Consider the following 26,249-nt stretch of genomic DNA (forward strand, 5'->3'; position numbering starts at 1 on the left):
ATGAAGGAGTGCTATAGGCTCTTTGATCACTGGATGAAGAGTGGTAAAATACTACTTGAGAAAACTATTTTTGCATCAGCTTTCTTCATTACTGTCCCCAAAGGCAATCAGCACAACCAATAGATGTCTCAGTGTTTGTTTTCCAAGGTCATGCTTGATCTCTGATAATCATTGTCAAAAAGACTGAAATGCCAAAACACGTTCCTGCATGCTATAATAACCCCAGTTTGAAATATTGCACTTAGAATCAATCCAAGTTCAACAGTTAAGCCATAGATAGATAGTTCTTTCCAAACTGACTAAATTTGGGATATTGCCAAATACAAGTGCTCCTGTGGCCTTCTTGCCTTATTTCACTCCTGCAAAGCTTGATACTGTAACTTAGAAATCAGGCCTTTGAGGAACCTTCATTGAGAAACACATTCAACCATTAACCACCGTAAGAGAATTATACAGCTCCAGAGGTTTGCTTTTGGGAGGGAACAATAATGTTACAAAATAAAAGGGCTTAACCATTTCAAAGAATAGAATTGGAAGGAGAAGTGTTATTTTTCTCTTAATACTTGTTGCTGCTGATACTCTACCATCTCCAAGCTTCTGAACAAGCTTTGACACTTGTCAGGGAGGATCTCCTGGTGGTGGGGATGTGTTTTGCTTTCCCGGTGGAAAGCATGGGCAAGTCACGAACAGCTAGATACCTATATAGTCAGTCTTGCCCATTGTCCTGCACAATTGTCTGAAAATTGTACCTGTTCTGAGCAAACTTCTCCACCTGGTTGCAGGGGAACATGATAAGGTTGCAGCTGAGCTTTTCACAGTGACTGTACTCCATGATGCTGTCTCAGGTCACCTCTTCTGCTCCCACCCCTCTCATCCTGCAGTGTCCCCTCAGTTGTGCCATTTCAACAGCTGCTGTGACAGAGGGGTGAACCGCACCGGAACCGCTTTCTGGGGAAACTGCTGCTGCAAAACATGCTGTGTGGGCACTTCTCTGGAGAGCAAAGCTCAAGCAGAAAGATGCTCGCCTCTGTGGCTTTTTGTGCCCTGGCAACTAGAAGTGGAGGAAGCAACGGCTAAAATACTGTGGATGAAGGAAGTTAAGTGGGGGGTGAAAGGGGAGAGTGGAAAGAAAAGCAGGAGCAGCAAAGAGGCTGCTGAAAGTTTCAAAGGAAAGGATAGGAGTGAGAGGAGCAAAAAGAATGAATATACAAGTTGAAAAGGGTCTCACTGGCTCCTCCAGCTCAGGGCACTAATGTCAAGAGTGGTGCAAACTGTGCCCTCTATCATTTCATACTTTTGCTTGAGCATTTCAGTCATCTTCTTGCTTTCATTTGGAGGAGAACCTACTATGATCCATGCTGTGATTCTGAATACCAAAATCTGACAACTAATACGGATCATTGTATGATTTCACACTAGTGATATGTTGGAGGGAGTGTAACAAGACTAGAATACCAAGTGTTCTAAGTAAACTGATGTAAGAAACTTAATCTAGTGCTTTTTATTTAGAATGCCAAAATTAAATGTGGCTAACACAACTAAATGGTGTCTCAGTATAATGTGCCCAACTGCAAACGTTCATATGCTTTTGGTGAACATAAAAGTTTCATGATCATCTTCAACACTATGGCAGGAAAACCTTTTTGCAACAGGAGTGATCTTGAAGGCAGCTATTGTAACAAGTACATAGGATTCTTTTCTGACAGCAACTGGGAAATTCAAAGCACACCCTGTCTGTTCGATAGGTGCAGGAACAAGCTGTTTATATTAACAGTAGGCTGTGTTTTTGAAGACAAAGTCTAGTTAAGGATGGATTCTCTTAAACTAGAGTTAAAGTAGCCAGCAAACAATTTTTGAGTAAGAATTAGTGCGGCAATTAGGAAGTGCAAAAAAATGTAAGCAGTGCACAAAGTAAGTAAGGTGCTATTGTCTCTAACAGGCTGCCTCATGATCATTTTAGCATTAACTTAGTGTTTTGTCTCAGTCAGAGAACTCATGTGGTATGAAAATACTTGTTAGGATGCAGACTCACAGCACACCAAAAGGAAACTGCCTGGGTTAGCTTCGAAGGGGCAGAAGCCACCAGAGCATGCTTCCTGCACGGTTTCTGCTACTGCATCTGCAGAAGCTGTGGCGCCCAGATATCCTAATTTTGAAAGGAAAGGCAGTTTGTCTTCTGTTTTTTTTTTTTTTTTCTGCAGCGCTCACGGATTACAGTGATATTGATGTGCTATATGTCTTGTCTGCTATGAGGCCCTGTTGACCCTCCCCACAGCTGGGACCAGTCTCCATTTTGTGATATTAAGCAGATGCCACATTCTGCTTCTCTCCACTGTACAGTACGTGGGTTGTTCAGCCATTCAGAAGTCTTGTCTCTCTGAAAAAAAAAACAGTCATTATGTGGAGATCAGCATAAAATTCCATAACATTAGAGCTCCTGCAAGAAGTCCTAAAGCAAGCTGACACGCATATAGCATGTATACAGCCTTCCTGCAGGAGAGGAAAGGGAGTTTAAGCAAAGACGGTGGTGAAGTGGGGAAGATATTTGCAGTTTGGAGTTTCTACCCTAAAAACAACCCACAATATTTATTATACATATCTCAGCAGTGGAATAGGGCCTGTTGGTCAGATTGATTGTTTGATAAGCAGCATTTGACCAGATGTAACCGCCACTTACACTTTGAATCAGAGCAGTGCCTAGCTGTCTCATTTAGGGTGGCAGTTTTTATTCTTGATGCAAGCATGCAAACAGGACCATGTATTTAATAATAAAACTTCTGAGAGTCTGAAGGTCCTAGTACCCCCTTCATCCTGTGTGCACCAGCCACACAAGTAATAATATTCAAGAGAAAACCTAAATGGTAGCAGCAGGAAGCATCTGCGGTCCTCTGTTATGTTGTGGGTTTGCCAACTGTCACGCTGGGAAAGCTCTTCCTGCCCAAGCAGCCAGTGCCGCAACAGAAAACATAAAAAATAATGTACAGATGTAGGCTTTCCTTCTCCAGAAAAGGAAATCCCTACCCTGATCTGGCATAGCAATGATGAGTGCAGATCAATCAGCATTTAGGGTTGCTTATGAAGTGGCAAAAATGTAATCTGTAAGGATTTTTCTCTCTCATGTGACTCAGTCTTCACTGTAACAATCCTGAACCTGAAAGAGGTGACTCTTACTGGTCAGAAACACCTTGCTCCTGTCTCCCTGGAAACTAACTTAAGGGAGGGTGGAATCAAATTCTTCTTGTTCTTTTAAGTGTACTAACAAAATATAGTTCAGCCCTGGTAGAATAACCTGGTAGTTTGGTCCTTAGGTACATTCCATAAAGCGGCAGCAGAGGACAGAGCAATGACATTTCTAATTCAGTGCCCAAGTCATCTCTGGACCAGTCATGAGATGTGGAGTCAAGGATCCTTTTTAGAGACGGCACAGTAAGCATGGGTGGTGTGGAGCTGGGAGTGTAGCATCGTGTCATTGCTAAACAAATGTACATCGTGCAGCTGTGTGCTAAACACCTGAAGTCTCTGATGGGTCAGAACCTGGCCTTCAGCAAGCATTTAGCAGAAGAAGCTAATGGCACAGATAAAACATGGTGCGTACACCAAGCTGTGCAGCTGAAGACCATCCTTGATCCACTGAGTGCACTCTTCTGCTTCCTTCTCCATCTCTCTGGATACCATGTTCCCTCTCTTTTGCCACTACAAATAGACTTGTTGAACTGGAAGTCATAGGGAAGGACCCAGAAGATCAATTGGCCCTTCCCTCGTGATTCTTTTACAGCTACAGCGAGTGTTTCTAACAGCTTTTTGGGTTCCTGAAAAATACTGATCAATTGTTACTTGAGGTACTAAAAACAAGTGCTTCTTTACATTTTTTTGTTTAAAGAGAATGCATATAGTATTTTTCCTCTTAAAAAGCTGAGTCAAGCGTGATGTATTAAGGTTTTCTCCCTCCTTATATTCTCTATATCTTCAGTTTAATGGTTGAAAACCTCACCCACACAGTTTTAGTGTAGTCTAGTTTAAAACAAACCACATGAACTTATGAAATACCTGCTAATATTAATTCTGCAATGTGCAAACACCAAGTTCCTCCTTAACACCCAGCAAACAGATTTACTGCCACCTTTTAACCATAAATTTGTAAGTTAAGCCAAAATTTGGTTTCATGGAGTTCAGACTTGAAGAAAAATTACATTTTTTCCTAAAATTAAGTAAGCTCAGATATCAAGAGCTCATTTTTCTACTTAAATTTCTTATTTTCGTTTCTCTTGGTCCTGTTTATTCCATCCCCTAGTTCATTCTCCTTACTAGTTTCTTTACGTGACATGTTGCCTTGTGACACATACCTGAACAGATACTTCACCAAGGTCAGTATCTCCATACAACAGTTCACTGTTCATCTGTTTTCATCAACTCACTCTTGCAGTTCATATCTGCATTACCCTAAATAATGCTATTGTTAACCAATACTAAATGGAAGATATTCTATAAACACACTCTATAAACACCATTCTATACAGCATCTCCTGAAGTGTTAATAAATTTGCTCTAACCTTTGCTACATTGTACTAAATTATTCCAAAGAGCCATCATACCGCGTATCTGCTTTACTTTTTAAAAAAACTAGTCACAAGCTCACTGAAATAAATCAACATATACCAACAAAATACGTATCCATGTTACTGGTGTCACAGCAAATATTATGTGTATTGATCAGCCATTAAAACATTATTTAAAACAAACAAACAAACAAACAAACAAAAACAAATGGAAGAAAGAGAAAGATGTTCTTTAAATTTGGAATTGCATGTGGGTCTCCAGCCAGGTAGTGGGTAGTGATGCCACTGCTATAAAACACCATAATAAGCTCATCCCAGAAAATTCCATAGTCAAACCAGTCCTGTTATCAGAAAACAGTTGGTGCCTGCAAACATTCTCAGATTCTAACAATGCACACACATTATAGAGAGTGTGAGCTATTATCCGATATTGCAAGTAACACTAAAGAGATTTACATGCAGCTCAGTGTGTGCTTCAGCTGCATATTACTATGTCAGTATATTTACCATGCTGTTTGGGTACTTAGGGAGAAACATAAAGGAATTTGGTCTCTGAAGTCATTAGAAAGATATGTATCTTTTACACAAAAGTGTCTAATTAAAGGAACAAATGGAAAAATCCCTTTGGATAACTGTCCTGGTTTTGTTAAAAACAATTTTCTCTTTCAGTGAATTTTGCCTGTCAGCTAAAGCCTTCATATTAACTGCATTTTCCTGGAGAACCAGACACATGTTTTGGTAAACCTAGCAATGGAATGCAAACTTATTGATAAGCATGGATGGACATCTTGTGAGAGGGGCAACGAGAAACAAGTGACTAAGAAACTGACCAACTGTGTATAACATTCCATTCACGTGAATACTTCATATAAAAGTGGGAGATCACAAGGATCTCGTCCCTTTTTCCCTTCTGCTTATGGCCGACCTTAGGAGAGGATCTTGCTGGTCGTCCCTGAGAACTGAGGCCTAGTGAGAGACTGAATCCAGCTCCGGTCGGCTGCAGAGTCTAATCCAGGACTTTGGTGGCCGGCTCTGCAGTTGCTGAGACTTTCAAGATTGGTTTTGTATATTTTGTATTATTTTCTCTATTCTTGTTAGTAGCATTAGTAAAACATCTTTAATTTTTCCAACTCTCTTCTCTCTGTCCTTCTTTCCCTCCCGATCGCCTGTGTTGAGTGGAAGGGGGGAGAGGGAGGGGCAAAAGGGGGAACTGGGGGGGAGAGGAGGTTAACAATGCATCTGCCAGGGTTTTATTGTCACCCCGCAATCTTAACCCTCGACAATAACACACCTACTTTTATACAAATTCTAATGATTCTAAGACAAGTTCTTTGGCAGAGTAATTGTAACCCTCAGCTTCTCACGCAGATAGTTATTTCGTTTAAAGTGCTGATTTTAAATTATGCAGTTTTCCTTTACACATGTTCCCCTTCAGGTATTTTCAGTTCTCTTATTTAGCCTTCAGTAAAATACAATCTATATGCTGAGAAAGGAAAAATATCAAATATTTATCAGCTACAACAGACCTCTGATCATTTTGATGGCCTTCTCTGGACCTGGTCCAACAGGCCCATGTCCTTCTTATGTTGGGGACCCCAGAGATGGAGGCAGGGCTCCAGCTGGGGTGTCACCAGAGTGGAGTAGAGGGGAAGAATTACCTCCCTTGACCTGCTGGTCACATTACTTTTGATGTAGCCCAGGAAATGGTTGACTTTCTGGGCTGCAAGAGCACATTGCCAGCTCATGTTCAGCTTTTCATCTACCAGTATCCCCAAGTCCCCCTCTGCAGGGTTGCTCTCAATACTTTCATGCCCCAGTCTGTACTGATACTGGGAATTATCCTGAGCCATGTGCAGGACCTCACACTTGACTCTGTAGAACTTCATGAGGTTTGCCCAGTTCCGCTCCTCAAGCCTGTCAAGGTCCCCTGGCTGGCATCCTGTCCCTTTATTGTATCAATTGCACCACTCCGCTTGGTGTCATTCACAAACTTGCTGTCTAAAAATCCCACTGTCTATGTCCTTAATGAAGATATTAAATAGTATTGGTCCCAAAACAAACCCGTGAGGGACACCACCCATCACTGATTTCCATTTGGACACTGAGCCACTGACTCTAACCCCTCAGATGCATCTATCCAGCCAATTCCTTATCTATCTAATAGTCCCTCCATCAAATCTGTACCTCTCTAGCTTACAGGCAAGAATATTGTGGGGGACCATACTAAAGGCTTTACAGAAGTCCAGGTAGACGACATCAGTTACTATTCCCTTGTCCACTGGCACAGTCACTCCATCATAGAAGGCCACTAGGTTAGTCAGGCATGATTTGCCCTTGGTGAAGCCATGTTGGCTGTCTCTAATCACCTCATTTTCCATATGCTTCAGAATAACTTCTGGGAGGATCTGCTCCACGATCTTATTGAGCACAGAGGCAACACTTTCTGGTCAGTAGTTTCTGGGATCTAGGTGTGCTGTTCCCTTTTCTTTAGTCACTGGGGACTTCATCCAGTTGCTATGACTTTTCAAATAGGATGGAGAATGGCTTAGCAACTACACCTGCCAGTTCTCTCAGGACCCCAGAAGGATTCTTGGACTATATTTCTCAGACTATAAGTTTAATAACATCATACATACTCCAAATCACCCATGCATTTCAAATCTATCTGTATATACTTGATATCCTTATCTTTTCCATTTTCTTGCTGCTATTGGCAAACAGACTTTAATGGGATTTTGAGAAGAAAGTTTCAACAAAACTAGAAAAAATACAGTACGCACAAGTTACTTTACAGTCTTAATATTTATTTTCATAGCCATTTTGATGTAAGAGAAAAAAAAACGTAGGATAAGAGGTTGGAAATATGCTGGGGGCATAAGCTATTAATATAATGGTTCTACAGCTGCAAGACAGCCTATAATTAAATATTCGTGCCCTGAGACTACATTCTTCTGCAGGTAGGTGGATGCATGATGCTGGCAAAGCTTATCTCACACTTCCCTCCAGTGCCCATGGAGCACCACTGTCTGCTTGTGTCCCCTGTCTGCCAACAACCCAAGGGCCAAAGGCCTCTCTGGGGCTCTTGGCAGCTCTACTGCTAATGCAGCTGCTCCCAGTATGATCCCGTGCAGCTAAAGTTGAGGTCCTCAGTTTTATTTTGAAGTCTGCATTAACATTAACATTAAAGTTACAAAGTCCTCATTTTAGATATGACAGTACTTTATGTGGGCTAGTATATTACATTTGTCCCTTGTGCACATATTACCTCATTTATTATGAAATCCTAAGTGATCAGCAAAATTTATGTGTGACATACATGCACAAAGGGTACTATGTTCATTCATGTGTCCTTGAATTCTACACACACTTTTATTAGGTACTTTCCTGCAGTGACCATGAGTTGCAATTTTAGTGTTCTTCTGTGTATATGATTTCTATTTAGACATATACTACCTTAACTCAATACCTGAGAAAAAGCTTCACAGCTGCTGAAACAACAGCCTACTAAGATGTGACACTTGGAAGATATTTTCTGAAGCATCATTTATCATTGTCATCACAGTGCACAACAACTTAATATAGTAGATCGCACTTGTATGTGGCAGAACAGTTATTCTCAACCTTAAGACAATGCCAACTCATAATTGTATTAAATTATTAGGCGTTACAATAATTCTAAAAATAAAAACTATGCATGCTAATGAGAAAAATTAATCAGCATAAAAACTATTACCTGCCAGCTTTATAACGACAATCATTATAGCTAATTATATGTCTGTGGCAAGGGAATACTTTACTTCCTACAAGCATTTGGGAGTCTTCAAAACACTCTCACATGAGGAGCAGCAGTGAGGAACAGATTAACCTTGTAAGCCCTACAGTCTGAGAAATGCTCTTCCAGCAATCTGTAGAAAGAGGGATGCTGCCCTCTTTCAGTAACCCCAGTCTGTCCATTGCTTTGTGCCTGTCAGCTGGCACTTCATAATTCAGGAATTTTGTGGGCAGGTACAGATTCCAGTTTATTGCTAGCACCCTAAAATGAGAAAAGGATACTGAGCTGCAGGAAATATAGCAGCTGTGAAGAAGGCAAAAGGAAAAAGATTCAGTATGACAGAATTGTCATTTAGCTCAGCTTGTAAATAAAATAACATATACTTCTGTCCACTGGGTTTTAAGGAGCTTCCAGAATACAAATGAACCTGAGAACATAACATACCAGGAATACTGAGATAACATAATACACAATTACAAGAGCACAGAGGGTAGATTATGTCATTCAAGAGAACACAGACTAACTTCAGATCATCCAAAGCTCGGTACTAAACCTGCTTCCCAGAGGGACAGGATCTAAATGTAGCTTGGCTGTCTACCTGATGAGAGGTCTCATTTACAGCTGATAAACCATAGAAGAAAAAAGACAGAAAAACAGTTGAGAAATGGCTGGAAGACTTCAATAGTGGTGAAGAGGCCAAGTGAATTTAAGTTTAACTAGTTAACTCACTACTCCTGCAACATGACAGAATGTGGGACACTGAAGTCTTCTCATTACCAGCTTTGTTTAGTGCTACACCTTTCTTTGTGATAACTAAATCATGGGAGCTAACACAAAAGGATAGGTGTGTGAGCTGTATAAAAAAAAGACAAAAGACAACCGACAAAAACAAACAAACAAACAAAACCCCAATAAACCCACAAACCAAAAAACCCAAAAACCAACACCAACAAGAACAAATAATGACATAAAACTGTAGGTGTAGTTATGTTCAAGTTAAAGTCAATGTATCCTGTCCCACCACTTAACAAAAAAGTTTGTGTTCTGAAGCTGTAAAGACAAACTATCAGTCTGTAAAACATCAATATAAGAAGCATCTAGCAGATTTTAATGGAAAACTTCTTACATACTTGTGATAATCCTGCTTTTTTCAGCACTTATAAAATTATTATTTTAAATGTGCATTTCTTGGTTAAATGCAATTGATTTGGAACTGTCCTATAACTGACAAATCTTGCATGTTGGCCTAATTACTGACCTGTTTCTTTAGATGTAGGAGTTTAATGTCAGATAAAACTCTGTAAAATGCAGGCTAGATTAAAAAAAAAAATAAAGGTAATTGCAGTATAAGTTACTTCTTCATGAAGACTTTCATATCGAATGACAGTTTTGCTGTCACAGCCCTCCCTTTTACAAAATGATGCCAATCTCATTTTTATTAGCATAGCTATTGAGGCAGTATTTTTTCAGTGAGATTAGTTTCCTTACCTAGCTTACATGAAGCTGCATAAACATTCACAGCACTAGTAACACCAAAATTCGTGTTTGGTTTGGTTTTGTTTTTTAAAGAAAAAAAAAAAAGCTAGTTGTACTTTTTCAAAGTATTAAAGGATGATACCTGTATGATACAAAACTGAGCACTGACTTGGAAATCTAGAAAGCACTAATAGGCTAAGAAACAATGAGAAAAAACAGAGGACAATACTAAAGATGCTTAATGCAAAACCAGTATGAGGCGTTAACCAGTGCTTTCCTGCACCCATGTATAAGTCACAAAATTGGGGTAACATGGGCCAGGCCTTTCACTATCTTTGTAAATTTCACTTCTTCAGATTTTCTGTCAGCTAACCTGAAAGAATAGGTCCTCAAGAGCAGGCAGGTGAAAGCCCGCTCCATCTGCAGCCAGGGCAGCAGCACCTCAGGCCCGCACAGCCTCCCCATGGCCCCGGCTTCCTCCAGCTGCCCAGACGAAACACCGACAGTGTAGCTCCGGGCATTGTGCTGCGTGCCGGCAAAGAACCAGCACCAGGGTGTTCCCTCACAGGCTGGAAGAAAAAAAAATGGGGTTTGAGGGTTGGTCTTTTTTTCATAGAATCACTTCAGTTGGAAGAGACCCTCAGGATCATCGAGTCCAACCATAACCAAATCTAACTCTAGCACTAAACCATGTCCCTAAGAATCTCATCTAAATGCCTTTTAAACACCTCCAGGGATGGTGACTCCACACTTCCCTGGGCAGCCTGACAACCCTTTCCATGAAGAAGTTTTCCCTGATATCCAATCTAAACCTCCCCTGGCACAACTGGAGGTCATTTTCTCTTGTTTTATCATTTGCTACTTGGGAGAAGAGACCAACACCTTCCATGCCACAACCTCCTTTCAGGTAGTTGTAGAGAGCAATAAAGTCTCCCCTCAGCCCCCTTTTCTCCAGTCTAAACAGCCCCAGTTCCCTCAGCTGCTCCTCATCAGACTTGTGCTCCAGGCCCCTCACCAGCTTCATCACCCTCCTCTGCAATCTCTCTAGTACCTCAATGTCTTTCTTATGATGAGGGGACCAAAACTGAACACAGGATTCAAGGTGGCGAGAGCAGTGGCGCAATCACTTCTCTTTTTCAAATAATGACCCCCCCAGGCCCCGCCCCTCCAGCACCCACAGAACGACTCCCGCCCGGCGGTAGCTCAGCCCGTCCCAACCACAAGCCGCCGTGTTCCAACCAAAGGGATAAATTCGGAGACAAGATAATTTAAATTTCCCCGGCCCGACCGGAGAGGCCGCCCCGGTACAGCCGGACACCGCGGAGGCGCCGACGACAGCACGCGCCGTACCCCAACGCAACGCGAGGGGCGCTGCGGCCCTGCGCCTTTAACAGGGAGTCGAGTACCTATACAACCGATAGGGGCGGATCCACAGCTTCACAGCCTCTCCGCGGCGGCCGGCGAATGGGCGGATCGAAAGACGCGCTGTTGGCGCCGCGGATGAATTCGGGGCTCGACCGGCCGTGACTAGAGCGCGGGGGGTTTGACGGGCCGCCGCGCCGCTCCGGCAACCGCTGTCGCGGCGTCCCGCTCCGCCCATGGCCTCCGCGCTGGTAAGGGCCCGGCGGCGGGCGTGGGCAGCCGAGGCGGCGGAGGGTGCAGAGCCCTTTAGCGGCCGTGTCCCCACCGTGTGCGGGACGTTAACGGCTCCGGAGGGGCGGGGGGAGGCGGGGCCCCCAGCCGGCGCCTGACGGTGCGCACCCTCTCTCCCAGGAGGACCCCGCTTTGATCCGGACTCTCCGGGGCCACAGAGCGGCGGTGACGGGCGTCGCTTTCAACGCGGACGGCGCGGGGCTGGGTGAGTGCCGGGGGCCGGGCGCTGTTTGCTTTCGGGAGGGGCGGCTCCCTCCCTCCCTTCTATCTTCCTTCCTTCCCTCAGCCGGCGGAGCCGCCGGGCGCGGAGGCGGGGCGGGCTCCCCCGCCGGCCGGGCGGGCCGAGGAGTCTCTGCCCCTTCCTTAAGCGACAACTTTTTGAGCAAACCACGAGGCGGGAGGAGGGGTTTGTCCCGCGGCGAGAGAGGAGGAGGAGGAGGAAGTAAGTGAGGGGAGCGCCGAGGCCGGAGGGGCGGGGGGCTGCTTCGTGCCGCCGCTGCTGCGCCGCGGCCCCCCGGGAAACCTCCGGGCCCGCCACGGAGAGACTGGCTGCAAACTCGGCCGGCGACCCGAGCCCGAAGCTGGGCCCCCCAGTCCTGGTCACGGTCAGGGAGCTCCTCTCAGCTGGGGGCTGCTTTTAATTGCCTACGATGCGGATCCGTCTGGTGAGAAGATGGACATGGGTCCGTAAAAGCTGTGTGTTTCTCGGCTTCTTGATGATCGCATACTTCGTGGTCGAGCTGTCGGTTTCTTCCTTCGGTGCCTCCCTCGCCGGGGAGAGCATCACCAAAGGGAAATGGGAGAGGCGCTTTTCTGACAGAGCAGAAGAAGCTATGGATTTGGCTCGTCCAGTTTATGACAAATCCCCGCCTGATCCTTATTCCCCAGGAGAGTGGGGTAAGCCTTCTCGTCTGCAGCTGAGTTCTGAGGAAAAGAAACAGGAAGAAGAGCTGATTGAGAAGTATGCGATAAACATTTACTTGAGTGATAAAATCTCTCTGCACCGGCACATTGAAGATAATCGACTGAGTGGCTGTAAAGCTAAGTCTTACAACTACAGAAGACTGCCTACAACATCTGTAATAATTGCTTTTTACAATGAAGCTTGGTCAACATTGCTGCGGACGATACATAGTGTTCTTGAAACATCACCTTCAGTGCTTCTAAAAGAAATTATACTGGTGGATGACTTGAGTGATAAAGTATATTTGAAGACTGATCTTGAAAAATACATAAGCAGTCTGAAAAGAGTTCGTTTGATAAGAACCAACAAACGAGAAGGACTGGTTCGTGCCCGCTTAATTGGCGCTACTTTTGCCACCGGTGATGTCCTCACGTTCCTAGACTGTCACTGTGAATGTGTCTCTGGCTGGCTGGAACCACTGCTTGAGAGGATTGCTGAGAATGAGACTGTTATTGTTTGTCCTGTCATTGACACCATTGACTGGAAAACATTTGAATACTACATGCAAACAGCAGAACCCATGATTGGGGGCTTTGACTGGCGGCTAACATTCCAGTGGCACTCGGTGCCTAAACATGAACGTCTTAGGCGCAAATCTGAAACTGACCCAATCAGATCCCCAACTATGGCTGGTGGCTTGTTTGCTGTCAGCAAGAAGTATTTTGAGTACTTGGGTACTTACGATACCGGAATGGATGTTTGGGGAGGGGAGAACCTAGAATTATCTTTTAGGGTTTGGCAGTGTGGAGGCATGTTGGAAATTCATCCATGCTCCCACGTAGGCCATGTGTTTCCAAAGCGCGCACCCTATGCCAGACCAAATTTCCTTCAGAACACGGCACGTGCTGCTGAGGTGTGGATGGATGAGTACAAAGAGCACTTTTACAACAGGAATCCTTCAGCAAGAAAAGAAAACTATGGAGATATTTCTGAAAGAAAGATACTAAGGGAGCGTTTGAAATGCAAGAGTTTTAACTGGTATTTAAAAAACATATTTGCGGAGTTGCATGTACCAGAAGATCGTCCTGGCTGGCATGGTGCTATCCGCAGTGCAGGAATAGCTTCAGAGTGCCTTGACTACGCCTTGCCAGAAAATCATCCTACGGGGGCTCACCTTTCTCTCTTTGGATGTCATGGTCAGGGAGGCAATCAATTTTTTGAATACACATCAAATAAGGAGATTAGATTTAACTCCGTAACTGAGCTATGTGCTGAAGTCCCTGAGCATGAAGACTTCATAACTATGAGGAACTGCCCAAAAGATGGATCTCCCATCCCAGAAGTTATTATATGGCATTTCAAAGAAGATGGGACTATTTATCATCCTCATTCAGGAAAGTGCCTTACTGCTTATCGTACAGCTGAGGGACGTGCTGATGTGCAAATGAGAACTTGTAATGCTGCAGATAAAAATCAGATTTGGAAATTTGAAAAATAATCACTGCTGGTTGTACGAATCTAATGGACCATGATCTCCAAGGTTTTTACATTTTTGAGCAGATAGCAACATGCAGTTGTTTATCTTGGAATGTCTCCAGATGCATCTGTAGTGGTGTAGAAAGTATATCTGCTGTGGTGAACTCTATGGAAAGCAAAAGTAAATACTGGGGTTTAGTTTCTAAAAAATTGAATACAGATATAATGCCTTTTATTTTTGTAAAATTTTGATCTGTTATTTTCTTACTTTGGTCTGTCTTGATTATGGTAAAACAAAGGCTTTTGAGTGGACTGAGGAGGGTTTTTATTTTCTTTAAAAAATACATATTAGACCTGCAAGGTAATGATACGTGACAGTAAAGAATCTTTACTTACAGAAGTAAAAGTTAAGGTTCTTGCAGTGGAATTAACTGACCTATATTGCAGGTACTTGATAACTTATGTATCTATAAGTAATGGTACAGTAGCATGTGATTGAATTGACATTGATGTGGCAAGTTGAATCTTAAGTCTTGTAGTGGTCTGCAGTTTTCTGGGCATTTACATTCTCCTAGGGGTTTCAGGGTGACAGTTATATTCCATTGAAGAAAAGGAAGTTTCTTTAGTAGATGGGCTTTAGCATTGTTTTGCAGCTTTGTGCCTAGTCTCAAAGTTACCTCATGAGGGTGAGTCAGGTGCTCTCATGCATTTAGAGAAGAGTGTGGTAGCAGCTGAACCAATGACATGCTGGCAGTACCACAAATGGGAAGAAATAGGGATGGCTACAAGTAAAAAAATCAGTTTAAAGGTAACGGAGGAGGAGAGACAGCACAGAATTGCATTAACTACTGCTGTTTCTTAGCTATACATTTAATATTTATTTTGCCTCTGAGTAAGCTTTTCTATGTTAAGCCTGGCATCCTAGGGACATGTAGCTAATGTGACTGTTCTATGTACCCTTTTTCTTTTTTTTTTTTTTTTCTTTTGGTCTGCCAGCAGGGTAGATGAAGGAGACACAGGGAAAAACTTGGTCTCTTTTGCATCGTGTTTTGGCAACAGCTGGAATACCTCAGTCCTAGGTAGAGTTTTGAGATAATGCAGCATATGATGCCTCTTTCTAGTCACAACAGTACCATGGGAGACCTCGAGTAAGGTTGCGAAGCTGGAGTTCCTGAAGTGAAGGGAGTTAACAAAGTAAAGGGCTGCTTGGAGGAAACTAAGATTTGTTGGTTAGGTGGTTCAGAGAACAGCTTAGAGTGTTTTCTGTATCCTCTTATGTAGAGTTTTAAAGAATATTGATCCTTGAATTCTGTCACTAATCTGTTTTGAATGTCATTATAGACAGTAGATGTGATAGATATATTGTGTACTTGAAAAAAAAAATCTTGTGTTAGTATCTGTGTTTTTAGCTTTACATGATTTAAATTGAACACTTATCTTAATGGGTCAGGCATTCCAGCTTTTTTTTGTTGTTGTTTTCAGTGAAGTGATAATGTTTTCCAGTAGCCATGGTGTAGTAATTCTCAACCTGGGGCTGGTAGGTAGGAACTTGAGCTAATAAGCAATAAGAATCTGGATACTTAAAGAATGTAGTAGGTGTACTTTTGCTGCAGGTATTAGTAGGAAGAAGGGTTAAAAGGGAGCAAGTGAGACCTGAAATAAGTGAAGACTTGCCAAAAATAAAACAAGAGCAAGTTAAGGTGTATTCTTGAATCTTAGCGGTTTCAAAGAGTTGAGTGATCTGGGTGGAGGGAGGCTAAGACGGAAGGGGAACAGAAGGAGAAAACTTGGAGCTGGTAATGTAGTGTTGAATTGTGCTAAGAATGCTTGCCACTGTGTGGCATGGGTTGGTTTGTCTTTAACTTATTTTTAGGTGGTTACTTGCAATTTTTTTTTCTTCTCCCTGAGCTGATTTTTTTTTTTTTTAGAAAAGGGGAACTTCTTTACTATATAAGGGAGACATTCCTGAAAAATTCCATTCCACTTTGCAGCAAGGAATTCTTTTCGTAGATGTAAAAGTAACGAACCATTTATCAAATTTCAAAAAGCAGCCAGTCATTATGTGCTGCGGCAATATATTATACAAAGTATGTATGTGCTTTTGTGAAAAGCTTGCTGTAGACTGCTATGTTCCATAGCAAGTTCCATAACAAGAAAAAGACTTGGATTCTCCTACATGGCAGAGCACAAGTTTTGTGCGCGATACATGTTTCCTCAGATGAAAGTAATTTAATGGTGTGAATATAGACTATGCAACTTTTATACAATTAACTTTTCTAGGACTTGGCAAAAACTGCATTTCATATAAAGAACTACCTTCATGTTAAAACTGACAAAGTGTTCCTTATCTATTTAAGCAATAAGTCAAAGTGAATCTGCCTCTTACAGGGATAATAACTTCATGTATCTGAACCCTTACTCCATTTGCCCATCACCTCTCATTATATTTTTGTAGTTATAACAAAACTAAAAGGAAAAAAAAAAGGCAAAAGTAAATAACCTGGACCTTAAAATAAATAAAGTTCAATTTATTCCTAAGGGGAATAAAAAAGGTTGAGGGAGGAGCTAAATAGAGAAGGAAAAAAAAAACCCTTGCCATTTCACATTCCCCTGATTTTGAACTGAGTTGCAGGAATTTTTCAGAAATATTCCAATTCAGATGGTTTTCAGTGCATGCAGATTTCTGGAAAATCTGAAACTCTGAAAGACTTTCTATGTTGTTGGACTTGGAAAATTTGGGGAACACTTGTATATAAACTACTGATTTTAAGTGACTTAAATGAAATTGAATGTAGACTTAACACTGAATAAATGTGGGAGGGCTCTGGGATTTATTTTGAAAAAAATAAAATCCAGAATGATAATTAAATGTTGGGTAGTGTGCTGCTTCTTTGTAAGTCCCTTCTGCTTGCTTCTGTATATGCAGCATAAAATAAAAAACTGCCACGAACTTGAACTTATGGGAGTTATTAAAAGTTCCTTGTAAGTCATCCACTGTGCTTAGAATTCCAGATTGGTTCCCTTGAAAGAGATTTGATTAGTAATTGTTTTCCTCCAAGAATGAAATCTTGCAAGTCACTGTTAAATGTGTTTGTATTGTGATGTTGTGCCTTATCACACTGAAATTTCCAACGTTCCTGTGAAGCGTGTGGGTTTTTTGGTGGGGTGGTGTCTGGATATTCATGGGCATGTCATATGCACAGCCCTGTACTCTGTCTGACCTGTGATTCTTGCACTGAATTAATCATATTGGGGATTCCTAAGTATTTGAGGGGAAAAAAAGGGTGACCGAGAGGTACAACTAGATGTTAAAGCCTGGCTAAGTATGGATCTTCTGATCTTCTGCACAACTTGTAGTTGGTACTGTGGTATTCTGGGAAATGGGAGTGTAATAGTAATTCTACAGTGTGGCACCTTGTGTCTTCATACATACATGTGTACATATGAAAATGTATACCATAAATATTCACAGCTTGTAAACTGAACTTGGTATCATTGCAAATACCATAACATTTTTTTCATGGCATAGGTAAAGCCTGGATATCTGTTTAGAGAACTGCAGCAAAGCGGTGTGTAAACTTGGCCTTTGCGTAATGCCAAGTCTTCACTCTTTGGTATTTAATTCTGTTATGACTCATCACCAGAAAAGCAAATTACCTAGAGATGTGTCAGCTCTACTTGGGTGGGTACAGAAAGCACTGATTATTTTTATTTAAAAAAAACCACTGAAGTTATAAAGCGGACTACATTCCATATTGGAGTCAGATCAGTGTGAATTTTCAGTTTGCTTTCTGTTATATTTTGCAGTTGATCAATTATTTTAATTATGACAGCAAGGACAATTTTTGTCTTTCACCTCTCTAAGCATGATTCTGGCTATGTAGTATTTTCTCTGAGGAGCACGTGCAACAGACTTGTTTGTGGTATGGCCCATCCTAACAAATTATTCTGGACCCTCTATATGTCTTTTGTTTCAGTTACAGTACTTTAACTTGTCCTTGGAGATCTGCTGTGGACCATTTACTGGTGGTCTGGTGACTGTAAGTCAGACTGTAGAGTGCTGCCTTTACTTAAGTGCTGACAGAATGCATCAACTGTGTCTGGTCTTCGTTGCTGTAGGAACTCGTGTAATCTGTCCTGGAAAGTTCTTGCTCTCCTCTTTTTGAACACTTAAATACATGGACAACATGAACTTGAGGGAAGCAAAATGCATAAAGGATTAAGAAGCAATCCTTAAGATACTGTGCTTGAGTAAAATGGAGAAGCATTGTTATGAAGTAGGCAAAATCCCTTAAAACGGAATGCAAAGAGAACTAGAGAAGCTTATTTTATAATAGTAGTACGTTTTTCATGTATAAAACTGTTTAAGATTAGTATCGATAGTAGAAATTATTGCTGGCAACATCATTACCCTGTAGACTCTTATTTAGTGCTTGTGGTTAGCAAAGATAAAATGTTTGCTGTTACAGCAAAATGCTTATGTGTTAGCCATATGCACAAAAATTGATTTTTAACCTGTTTGAACAGGGAATAGTGTGGCTTGGCTGAGGTTGTTAACAGTAAAGGAACCAAACCTGTTTTTTGAGGGTGGTAAAACGCTAGCACAGGTTGCACAGAGAGGTGGGAGGTGCCCCATCCCTGGAAACATTCAAGGCCAGGCTGGGCATTGCTCTGAGCAACCTGATCTAGTTGGAGATGTCTCTACTCATTGCAGAGGGGTTGGACTAGATGACCTTTGAAGGTCCCTTCCAACCATAACTATTCTATGATTCCTTGGCAGGATAGGGGCCAAAGTTGAAAAAAGTTTCGGAATTTTGGTTTAGAGTTTTTTTGTCTGGGTTTACGCCTCTCCTGTGCTGCTCAGGTATAGAGTCACGTCAGTCTGTGTGCCTTAAAATAATTCTGCATTAGATCTGTCAGTTACTCACCCTTTCCTGTGCAGGTCCTGATCCTCTCCTCTCGGTCAGCCCTGGGGTGGTGTTAGCTGGGCTGAAACTTCAGTATTGGTGATAATAATAGCCTTTGAGTGTTATGGTAATAAGTGAGTGGCTTCAAGAGAGAAACCTACCTAAGGATGGAGAGAGGATGAGTGTAGGCAACAGGGAGTCCAGAGGGACAACAAGGAAGACTCTTGTGGATGTCCATGTGAAAGAAGAACTTCAGATTCCTGCGTGTGTCTCATTAACCTTAGGATAATCCATCTGTGAGAGAGGAAGCTACAAGAAACCAGGCTTTGAATTTATTGTACTGTTATCTTTTGAAATAGTTCCTTCATTTTTTCAGAACTGAAAGTACCATAGGTACTTGATAATTTTTGTTTGTTTGTTTGTTTTGGTTTTTTTTCAGAAACCATCAATCTTGTCTGTTCCACATTTCCAATGTGATGCTTTCAATTTTATTTAGCTTTTCCTCCTTTCTGTTTTATACCATGCTAGGTCACATTTTTCTGTAGTAAAAGGAAAAAAATAAATCATTCAAGTACAATTAGAAACAGCCTGCTGTAAAATAGAGTTCTGAAAATTTGGAGGCGAGTAATATCCTGTACTTTAGTGTCAAATGTAAGGCTATTGATATAGGCATGGGGATAGTCTGGTCCCACATCTTTTACCAGAATCTAGTCTTTTGGGAGTAAAAATAATATTTCTGTGCCAAATCCCTAAGGAGAGTTTAATATCTAATACTTTGCTTGAGGCTTGCCTTGCTAATAAACAAACTCAGTTCCTTTGTGCTATGTTGGTGCCTGAAAGAGGCTGGGAAGGGAAGAACCATCCTTTTCATGTCCTCTTCAACTTCCAGGAAGTCCCTGTTCTTACTCTCCCTCACTTGCTGCACTAGGGGTAGGAATTTTATAATTGAGGGGTGGGAGTGTGAGTCCCTTGTTTTTATTTACGATCTGCTTGCTAGCACTTAGCAGAGATGAAGATTATAGGGGCGCAGGAATATCACACTCATCAGTTCAATTCAACTGCTCATTTCTTTTGCTGCTTATAGTTCCCTGAAAATGATCAAGCTCTGGTAAAAGCTTTGTCTGCTTTTTCCAGTATAGATAGTAAGGTCCACCTGTAAAGTGACTGCAAAAAAAAAAAAAGTTTATCTCTTCCTATTATCAGACTGACAACTTCACATTACGTTTTGAACGGGATAGATGTTAGTATTAAAAAATTGGTACTTAAATAAGATTATAGGATTATCGTATTTGGATATTCACTTTAGATACCTGAAGTGTTAGATATTATATTTTGGGTTTTAGTTGGCCTGTCTTATCAGAGTTAAACACTTGATACTTTAATCAAATTCCATATCGGAGATCAAAGTGAAGATGTCTCTTGTTCTCAGGATTTGGTGATGCCAGATCTGGATTCATACTTAATGACATGTGTGTGATGTTTGGCTTTAGATTGTTGTGGTTGTTGTTGTTCTAGATATTTAAAGTACTTGTAAGCCAGTTTGCTGAATATGTGGGAGAATTACCTTTTAAGAATTATCCTTTACTCCTCCCAGTCTTCTCATGTCCTTCCAAAAGCCTGGTGTTGGCATTGCTGGCTGTCAGGCTTCTGCTCAGGCCAAGTATTCATTAAAACCCAATAACTGCTCCCTCCCACTGACACACAGTAAGTTCACTGGTGAATCCAAGTCCATAGTCATTAGCTCTGATTTTTTTTTTCTGATAGTGGTGACCAGACTTCTGATATATCTTCCATTTCTTGGCAGCTACCTCCTCTTTGGATAGGTTTCTCATGGTGTGGAAGTTGAAGGCACAGTGCAGAGCTTACAAATTCATAGGCCATGCAGAAGCAGTGACCAGCGTCCAGTTCTCACCAGATGGGCAGCTTCTTGCTTCAGCTTCTCAAGATCGTACTGTCAGACTATGGATTCCTTGCATGTGAGTGCAACTGGGTGATGCTGGCTGTGTGTTTCATTAATGCACAATTTGACTATTGGAGTGTTTACCCAATAAAAGTTTCTTTTTGCTTTCCATATCCCTGATGGGGCATTGACAGGAATAGAGACTGAGAGTACAAGCAACACGGTTCTTTACTGTGTTACTTTGTTCTTCATTTAATATTCTATGGTTTCCACAGAAAAATATGGCAATTCAGAGGTGATAATTTAATGCGTGTAAAACTATGCTTGGTACAATTTCTCTGGCCTAAAGGATGTATTCCTTTTAATAAGGATTGCATGGCTGCACTTCATTTTGGGGAGATAAGTGATAAAGGAAACAATAGCATTTTTGCAAAAGAAGATATTTTGAATTTGCCTTTTTAGACTCCTCTCAAGTTGCAGTGATTACAAGCTATTCAGGATGAACTTAGAAAGACTGATGTTACTTTAACTCTTAAGCATTTTGTAGATTACTATATCAAAAAACATAATAAATGCTAGTTCAAATACCCTATGGAAGCTAATACTGCTAGTTAATTGCACTCTTCTAAAATTGGTCATATTAAATACAATTACTTCAAAATCTGTTGCTCTAATATTTAATATACAAATAAGGCAAACAATTATTGACAACACTAAGATTTCAGTCTGTATATGTTGCTTTTTCATTTGGATAAGATTTCAAATATGTTAACTTTGAGTTTTGTGGCGTTTTAAACTCTTTCAATTCAATATAATTGTGTGAGGTTTTTGTTGTTTTTCTTTTTTTTTTTTATCTTGCAGTCATGGAGAATCATCGGTACTGAAAGGTCATACAGCATCTGTTCGTTGTGTAAACTTCTCGCATGATGGCCACTTTCTAGTTTCAGCATCCAATGATACATCAATAAAAATATGGAGTGTTCGCCATCAGCGTCTTTTGTTTTCCCTATTCCAACACACTCATTGGGTTCGCTGTGCCAAGTAAGTGTTGGTTTTATTCTCTTTGTAAAGAAGCAGAACTTCTAAAAAAGGGTTTTTAGTTCTTAGGGCAGAACTGGGAGAAGAAAAATCTGTGCATAAGTGATGATCTATCACTAATAATGCAATTTAATAAATCAGTCTTACACATGCACATTGCATATAAATCTCCTAGTTGAAGTATGAAAGCTTTCTCTATGTTAATATGTGTACATACAAAATCTGTTGCTGTGTGTTAATTCTTTTACTTTAAAGGACAAATAAGGTCATCTGTATTTAATTTCAGTCAGTATCCTGTCTGTTTCTCCAATTCTGTATGTTTTTATGTTGTATTAACTTGTTTCACAGCATTCACTTGCTTCTAGTTTTGTTATGCATGGTAGTAGGAGTTTTATCAACTATTCTTGGAACAAAAGCGGTATAAAGGAATGGTTGTGAGTCAAAATGTGTTAAGCTTACATAATTAGAAAAGGTAGAAGAAATGGTCTTTGTACTGCAGGTTAAGATTCTCACCCTATTTAAAGGCAGGGCAGCTCTTAAAAGACAAGAAAAGATTCTTCTTTTCTGTGTGTGTGTTTTGTTTTGTTTTTTTTTTCTTTCCATAATAATGGAAAATCTGCAGCTGAGAGGCCTGACTTATACCTCTTGAGAAAGAACTTTAACACTGGTGAAGTGCAGAGCCCTACAAAGCTCCAACGTGTCTGATCATTGAGAAGAAAAATGAAAGCTCTAGGAAATGGTATATGGAAGTTCTTGTACAGTTTTCTAATGTCCCTGTGCAGTTGCTTAATATGAGAAATAATAAGGATTGGTGAAACTATAGACAAATCAGTTTTCCTATTTAAAAACCTAGTTTGCCAGTCTAGGAATAATGAATGTTTTGCTGACAGTTCGTAAGTCTAGAGAGAACTCACAGGAGAATGTATATGTAGGTTAAAATGGAACACAAGTTTTTGCTCTGTCCTCTTTGTCTTTTTGCCTATAGTTTTCTATAATTATCTCTTTGGCATCTGAAGTGATAGCCTTAGCCTCCTGTTACCTCCTCCCCTGCCCCTTTCTCTTGCTTATGGCTGTTTAAAATTATAGTTTATTGTGAAATGGGGTTGGGGGTAAGGAGGGTGTTGGGAGGAGTGGAGGGAGGAGGTTTTATTACTCTGTGAAGACTATGAGAAATTCAAATGTTCTTCAAATGTTACACATTTTAATTCCAAACAGACTTTCTTGGTTCTGGTGTTTTGCCAATTACATCTTTAATGCTCATTCAGGTAGCATCCGTTGTTTAGTAATGTATTCATTTGCATATTCCAGATATTCCCCTGATGGAAGACTAATAGCCTCTTGCAGTGAGGATAAATCTGTTAAGATCTGGGATACAAGAAATAAAACTTGTATTGATAGCTTCTTAGATTATGAAGGGTAAGTGTTACTACAAAAAAGGGCAAATATAAATGTGTAGTTTTAATGAGATTAAATCCATGTTTTGCGGTGTTAACATATATATGTTGTATCTGAAAATATAATAGACCAAACTTCATTCTACCACCTCTGTGAACAAAAATAATTTCACTTTTTTTTTTTTCTGAAGAGGTTGACTGGCTGCACTTATCCAGTTTTTCCCTAGTCAAGAAATAAGCCAGAGATAATTCAGATTGCTCTTGGATTTTTGAATGCTTTCATGTTTTTTTCCCCATTTCAATAATGCTGTTTGTTATTGAATGCTCCAACAAGAAGTTCAAGAACTCTCCACTTGTTGATGAAAACAGTGTTCTGTTAACTTCAGTGACCTGCCTTTTTAGGTTTAGAAAATACTTGCTTTTACTTATCTGAAGTTTTCTTAAACATCTTAGAGCCACAGTTTTAATTAAGAAATGCAGTGGAATATTAATCTTGTATATGTGCTTTGCTAATTTTGTTGCTGCTATCTCTACCTTTTTCCAAGCTAATAGGTTATCGCAGGATATTCTGCCCTTAGACAAAATTATTTTACTTGCTGCTTACAAACTCTTTGCAGCACTTTTTGCTAGGAGCTTTGTACTCCAACACAAGCTGTGAAGGTTTGAGTCAGAGCAGTTGTACTATCTTTTTAACAAAAGCCAGATTATGCAGTCTGATCTGTCAGGCACATCGTGTTTTCTGTTGCTTACTTCAGTTGCTTGAAATACCTTACATGAGTTTCCATACATGTGGATTTCACACAAGTTTGTGGCAACTCAGTGTTAACAAGGTTTTCTAGATATATCTCTCTCCAAAAATTTCTGTGGAAACATGTAATCATTCTATTTTCATTAATTTTATTTAGATTTGCAAATTTTGTGGATTTCAACCCAAGTGGTACATGTATAGCTTCTGCAGGTTCCAATCATACAGTGAAACTGTGGGATATTCGAATGAAAAAGTTACTGCAGCATTACCAAGGTAAAACCAATATAGTTTGTATTTTCTTTAGAATGGAGTTCTTTGTAATGAAATGTGATTTATGTAGATTGTACAGTTTCTTTCCTTACTGGGGAAGGTGTACAAACAGGTCATGTTGGTGTTTTGTAAAGTAATGTTTTTACAGTCTAGCAACTCTAAAACTCCAAACTGAATCCTGATTATTCCTTTGCAATGCTTCTCTTAAGTTTTAGAACAGAACTAAGCAAATAGTTTGCAGAGTGGTCTGTGTCCTAGCACTTTGTTTTTTCCCTTAAATGAAGTAGGTTGTTGTTTGGGAAGTAAAAAAGAGTGAAGAAATAAAGGGTACATTTCCTATTAGTAGATATCTATAGTCTTTTGAATATTGTCTTCTGTAAATTAGTTCACAGAGCAGGGGTTAATTGTGTATCGTTCCACCCTTCTGGTAACTATCTCATCACTGCTTCTACTGATGGTACCCTTAAGATTTTGGACCTCTTAGAAGGAAGACTTATTTACACTCTTCATGGACACAAGGTATACACAAAAACCTTATTTAAATGAACATCTTAATAGGTTGTTCAGTATCTTTTCAATGGGAAAGTAACATTAATGCCATTGTGTCTTGCATCTTGCAACTTGCAGATTAGAGGACAGCCAAGTGTTGTATTTATACACCTTGTCACAAGTGATAAGGAAATGCATCGATTTTTACCTATGACCATGCAGTTAATCTGTTAATATTGTATGCATGCTTAATGCTACATCATAGATCATGTTCTGAATTAATTAATTTTTTGCTCTTTTGATTGTCAAAATCAATTATTTGAGATGTTAGTCTTTGCCTATTGAAAAATGGTGCTTTCTAAGGAGGAGTAAGCTTATGGAAGATAACTTTTGTTAAGAATGGTAGACATTTTCTTGCTTTCCTCTTAATGCAAAACAAGCCTTACTTTTGATAATAAGTCATTGAAACACATTGTCTTGAGTAATGTAATATATTTGCTTTTTCATTGTAGCTTTAAAACAAAATCTAAGGAAAATGCCAATATTTTCCTAGTATTGATTATAATAATTGTAACACAGCATCTTACAAATGTGTACAATGTTCTTCAATCAAGTTGTTTTGCAAAAGTTTCACTACAGTTAAATTGTTCCCTATTTTATTAACATTGAAAAATCTATATTAGGTAATGGCACAAGTGTTGCATTTTGATTGCATTAAAATACCATGATTACAGTAATAGCATAATTTTACTGTGTGCTATTTTTTTTCCCTTTCAGGGACCTGTACTTTCCGTGGCTTTTTCAAAAGGGGGTGAGAAATTTGCCTCAGGTGGAACAGATGCTCAGGTTTGTGATATTCTCTCTTCAAATGTCTTAATGGTTGTTAGAGTAGATGGGAGTTAATTAGCATGTTACTGTGACGTACTATATTTACAGTATGCTGACATGCATTCTGTCTAGGAGTGTGTTATATAGACTTTGTTTAGCCTAAAGTTAAATTTGAGGGGGGAAAAAGATGAATACATAATTTAAAAACTTTAACTACTTTCACTTGGATGTTATGATGAGAAGACCACAATACTAGCCACTTCTATTTTACATATTGAAATAAAAGAAAGATATTTAAATAGAAATAGCTTGTGTTGTAGTTCAGTGTCAACATTTGTGTTGCAACTAGTATTAACACCTACATGCTCCATTAGGTTTTCACTTATTTGAAGTCACTACTCTGTAATCATAAGAATTAAGCTGTACTACTGGGAACACTTTCAGGGGGAAAAAAAATCTTCTATTAGCCTTGCTAGTTTACATTGGTGAAACAGCAAGGTACTGGATTTCATACAAGGAAGAGTTGTTTGAGCATTTAAAACAAAAAAGTTGTTTGACATTAAACAGCAAATCATATAATTAATCTTCATCTGCTGTGATAAATCTCATGATTCCGAGCTTGATGGTATTTTTTGTAACTATAAGGTCTTCATATTCTCCAAAAAAAAAAAACTTTTGTAGCCCAAGGCTTAGAGTTTCACAGTCTGAAATGTTCCTTAATACTAGTTGCCTTTTTTATTGTCTCCTGTTATAAAAAGCTAAAAGCTCAATGTAGACACAGAAAGCTGTGCTGTAGAAATGAAGATCTTTTGAATTTACCACAAATCACATTTATATT

General features: G+C 40.1%; 2 protein-coding genes across 2 annotated transcripts in view; both read left to right on the plus strand.

Moving 5' to 3' along the window:
* The first annotated feature begins 11,248 nt into the window (after positions 1-11,248).
* Positions 11,249-26,249, plus strand: part of POC1B (POC1 centriolar protein B) — a 55,701-nt gene continuing 40,700 nt past the window's right edge. Inside the window, exons 1-8 of the mRNA XM_082065786.1 lie at positions 11,249-11,417; positions 11,578-11,662; positions 20,549-20,720; positions 21,506-21,685; positions 22,991-23,098; positions 23,982-24,097; positions 24,480-24,613; positions 25,361-25,429. Of these exons, the coding sequence (XP_081921912.1) occupies positions 11,403-11,417; positions 11,578-11,662; positions 20,549-20,720; positions 21,506-21,685; positions 22,991-23,098; positions 23,982-24,097; positions 24,480-24,613; positions 25,361-25,429 (879 nt within the window). The 5' untranslated portion in view covers positions 11,249-11,402. The remainder of the gene's footprint in view (positions 11,418-11,577; positions 11,663-20,548; positions 20,721-21,505; positions 21,686-22,990; positions 23,099-23,981; positions 24,098-24,479; positions 24,614-25,360; positions 25,430-26,249) is intronic.
* On the plus strand, positions 11,867-17,470 carry GALNT4 (polypeptide N-acetylgalactosaminyltransferase 4). The gene is made up of 2 exons (XM_082074757.1): positions 11,867-14,018; positions 15,766-17,470. The coding sequence occupies exon 1, from the start codon at positions 12,108-12,110 to the stop codon at positions 13,857-13,859; it is 1,752 nt and encodes a 583-aa protein (XP_081930883.1). The 5' UTR covers positions 11,867-12,107; the 3' UTR covers positions 13,860-14,018; positions 15,766-17,470.

This window comes from Streptopelia decaocto (genome assembly GCF_964273445.1).
Source record: "Streptopelia decaocto genome assembly, chromosome: 1".
In the NCBI taxonomy this organism is placed as follows: domain Eukaryota; kingdom Metazoa; phylum Chordata; class Aves; order Columbiformes; family Columbidae; genus Streptopelia; species Streptopelia decaocto.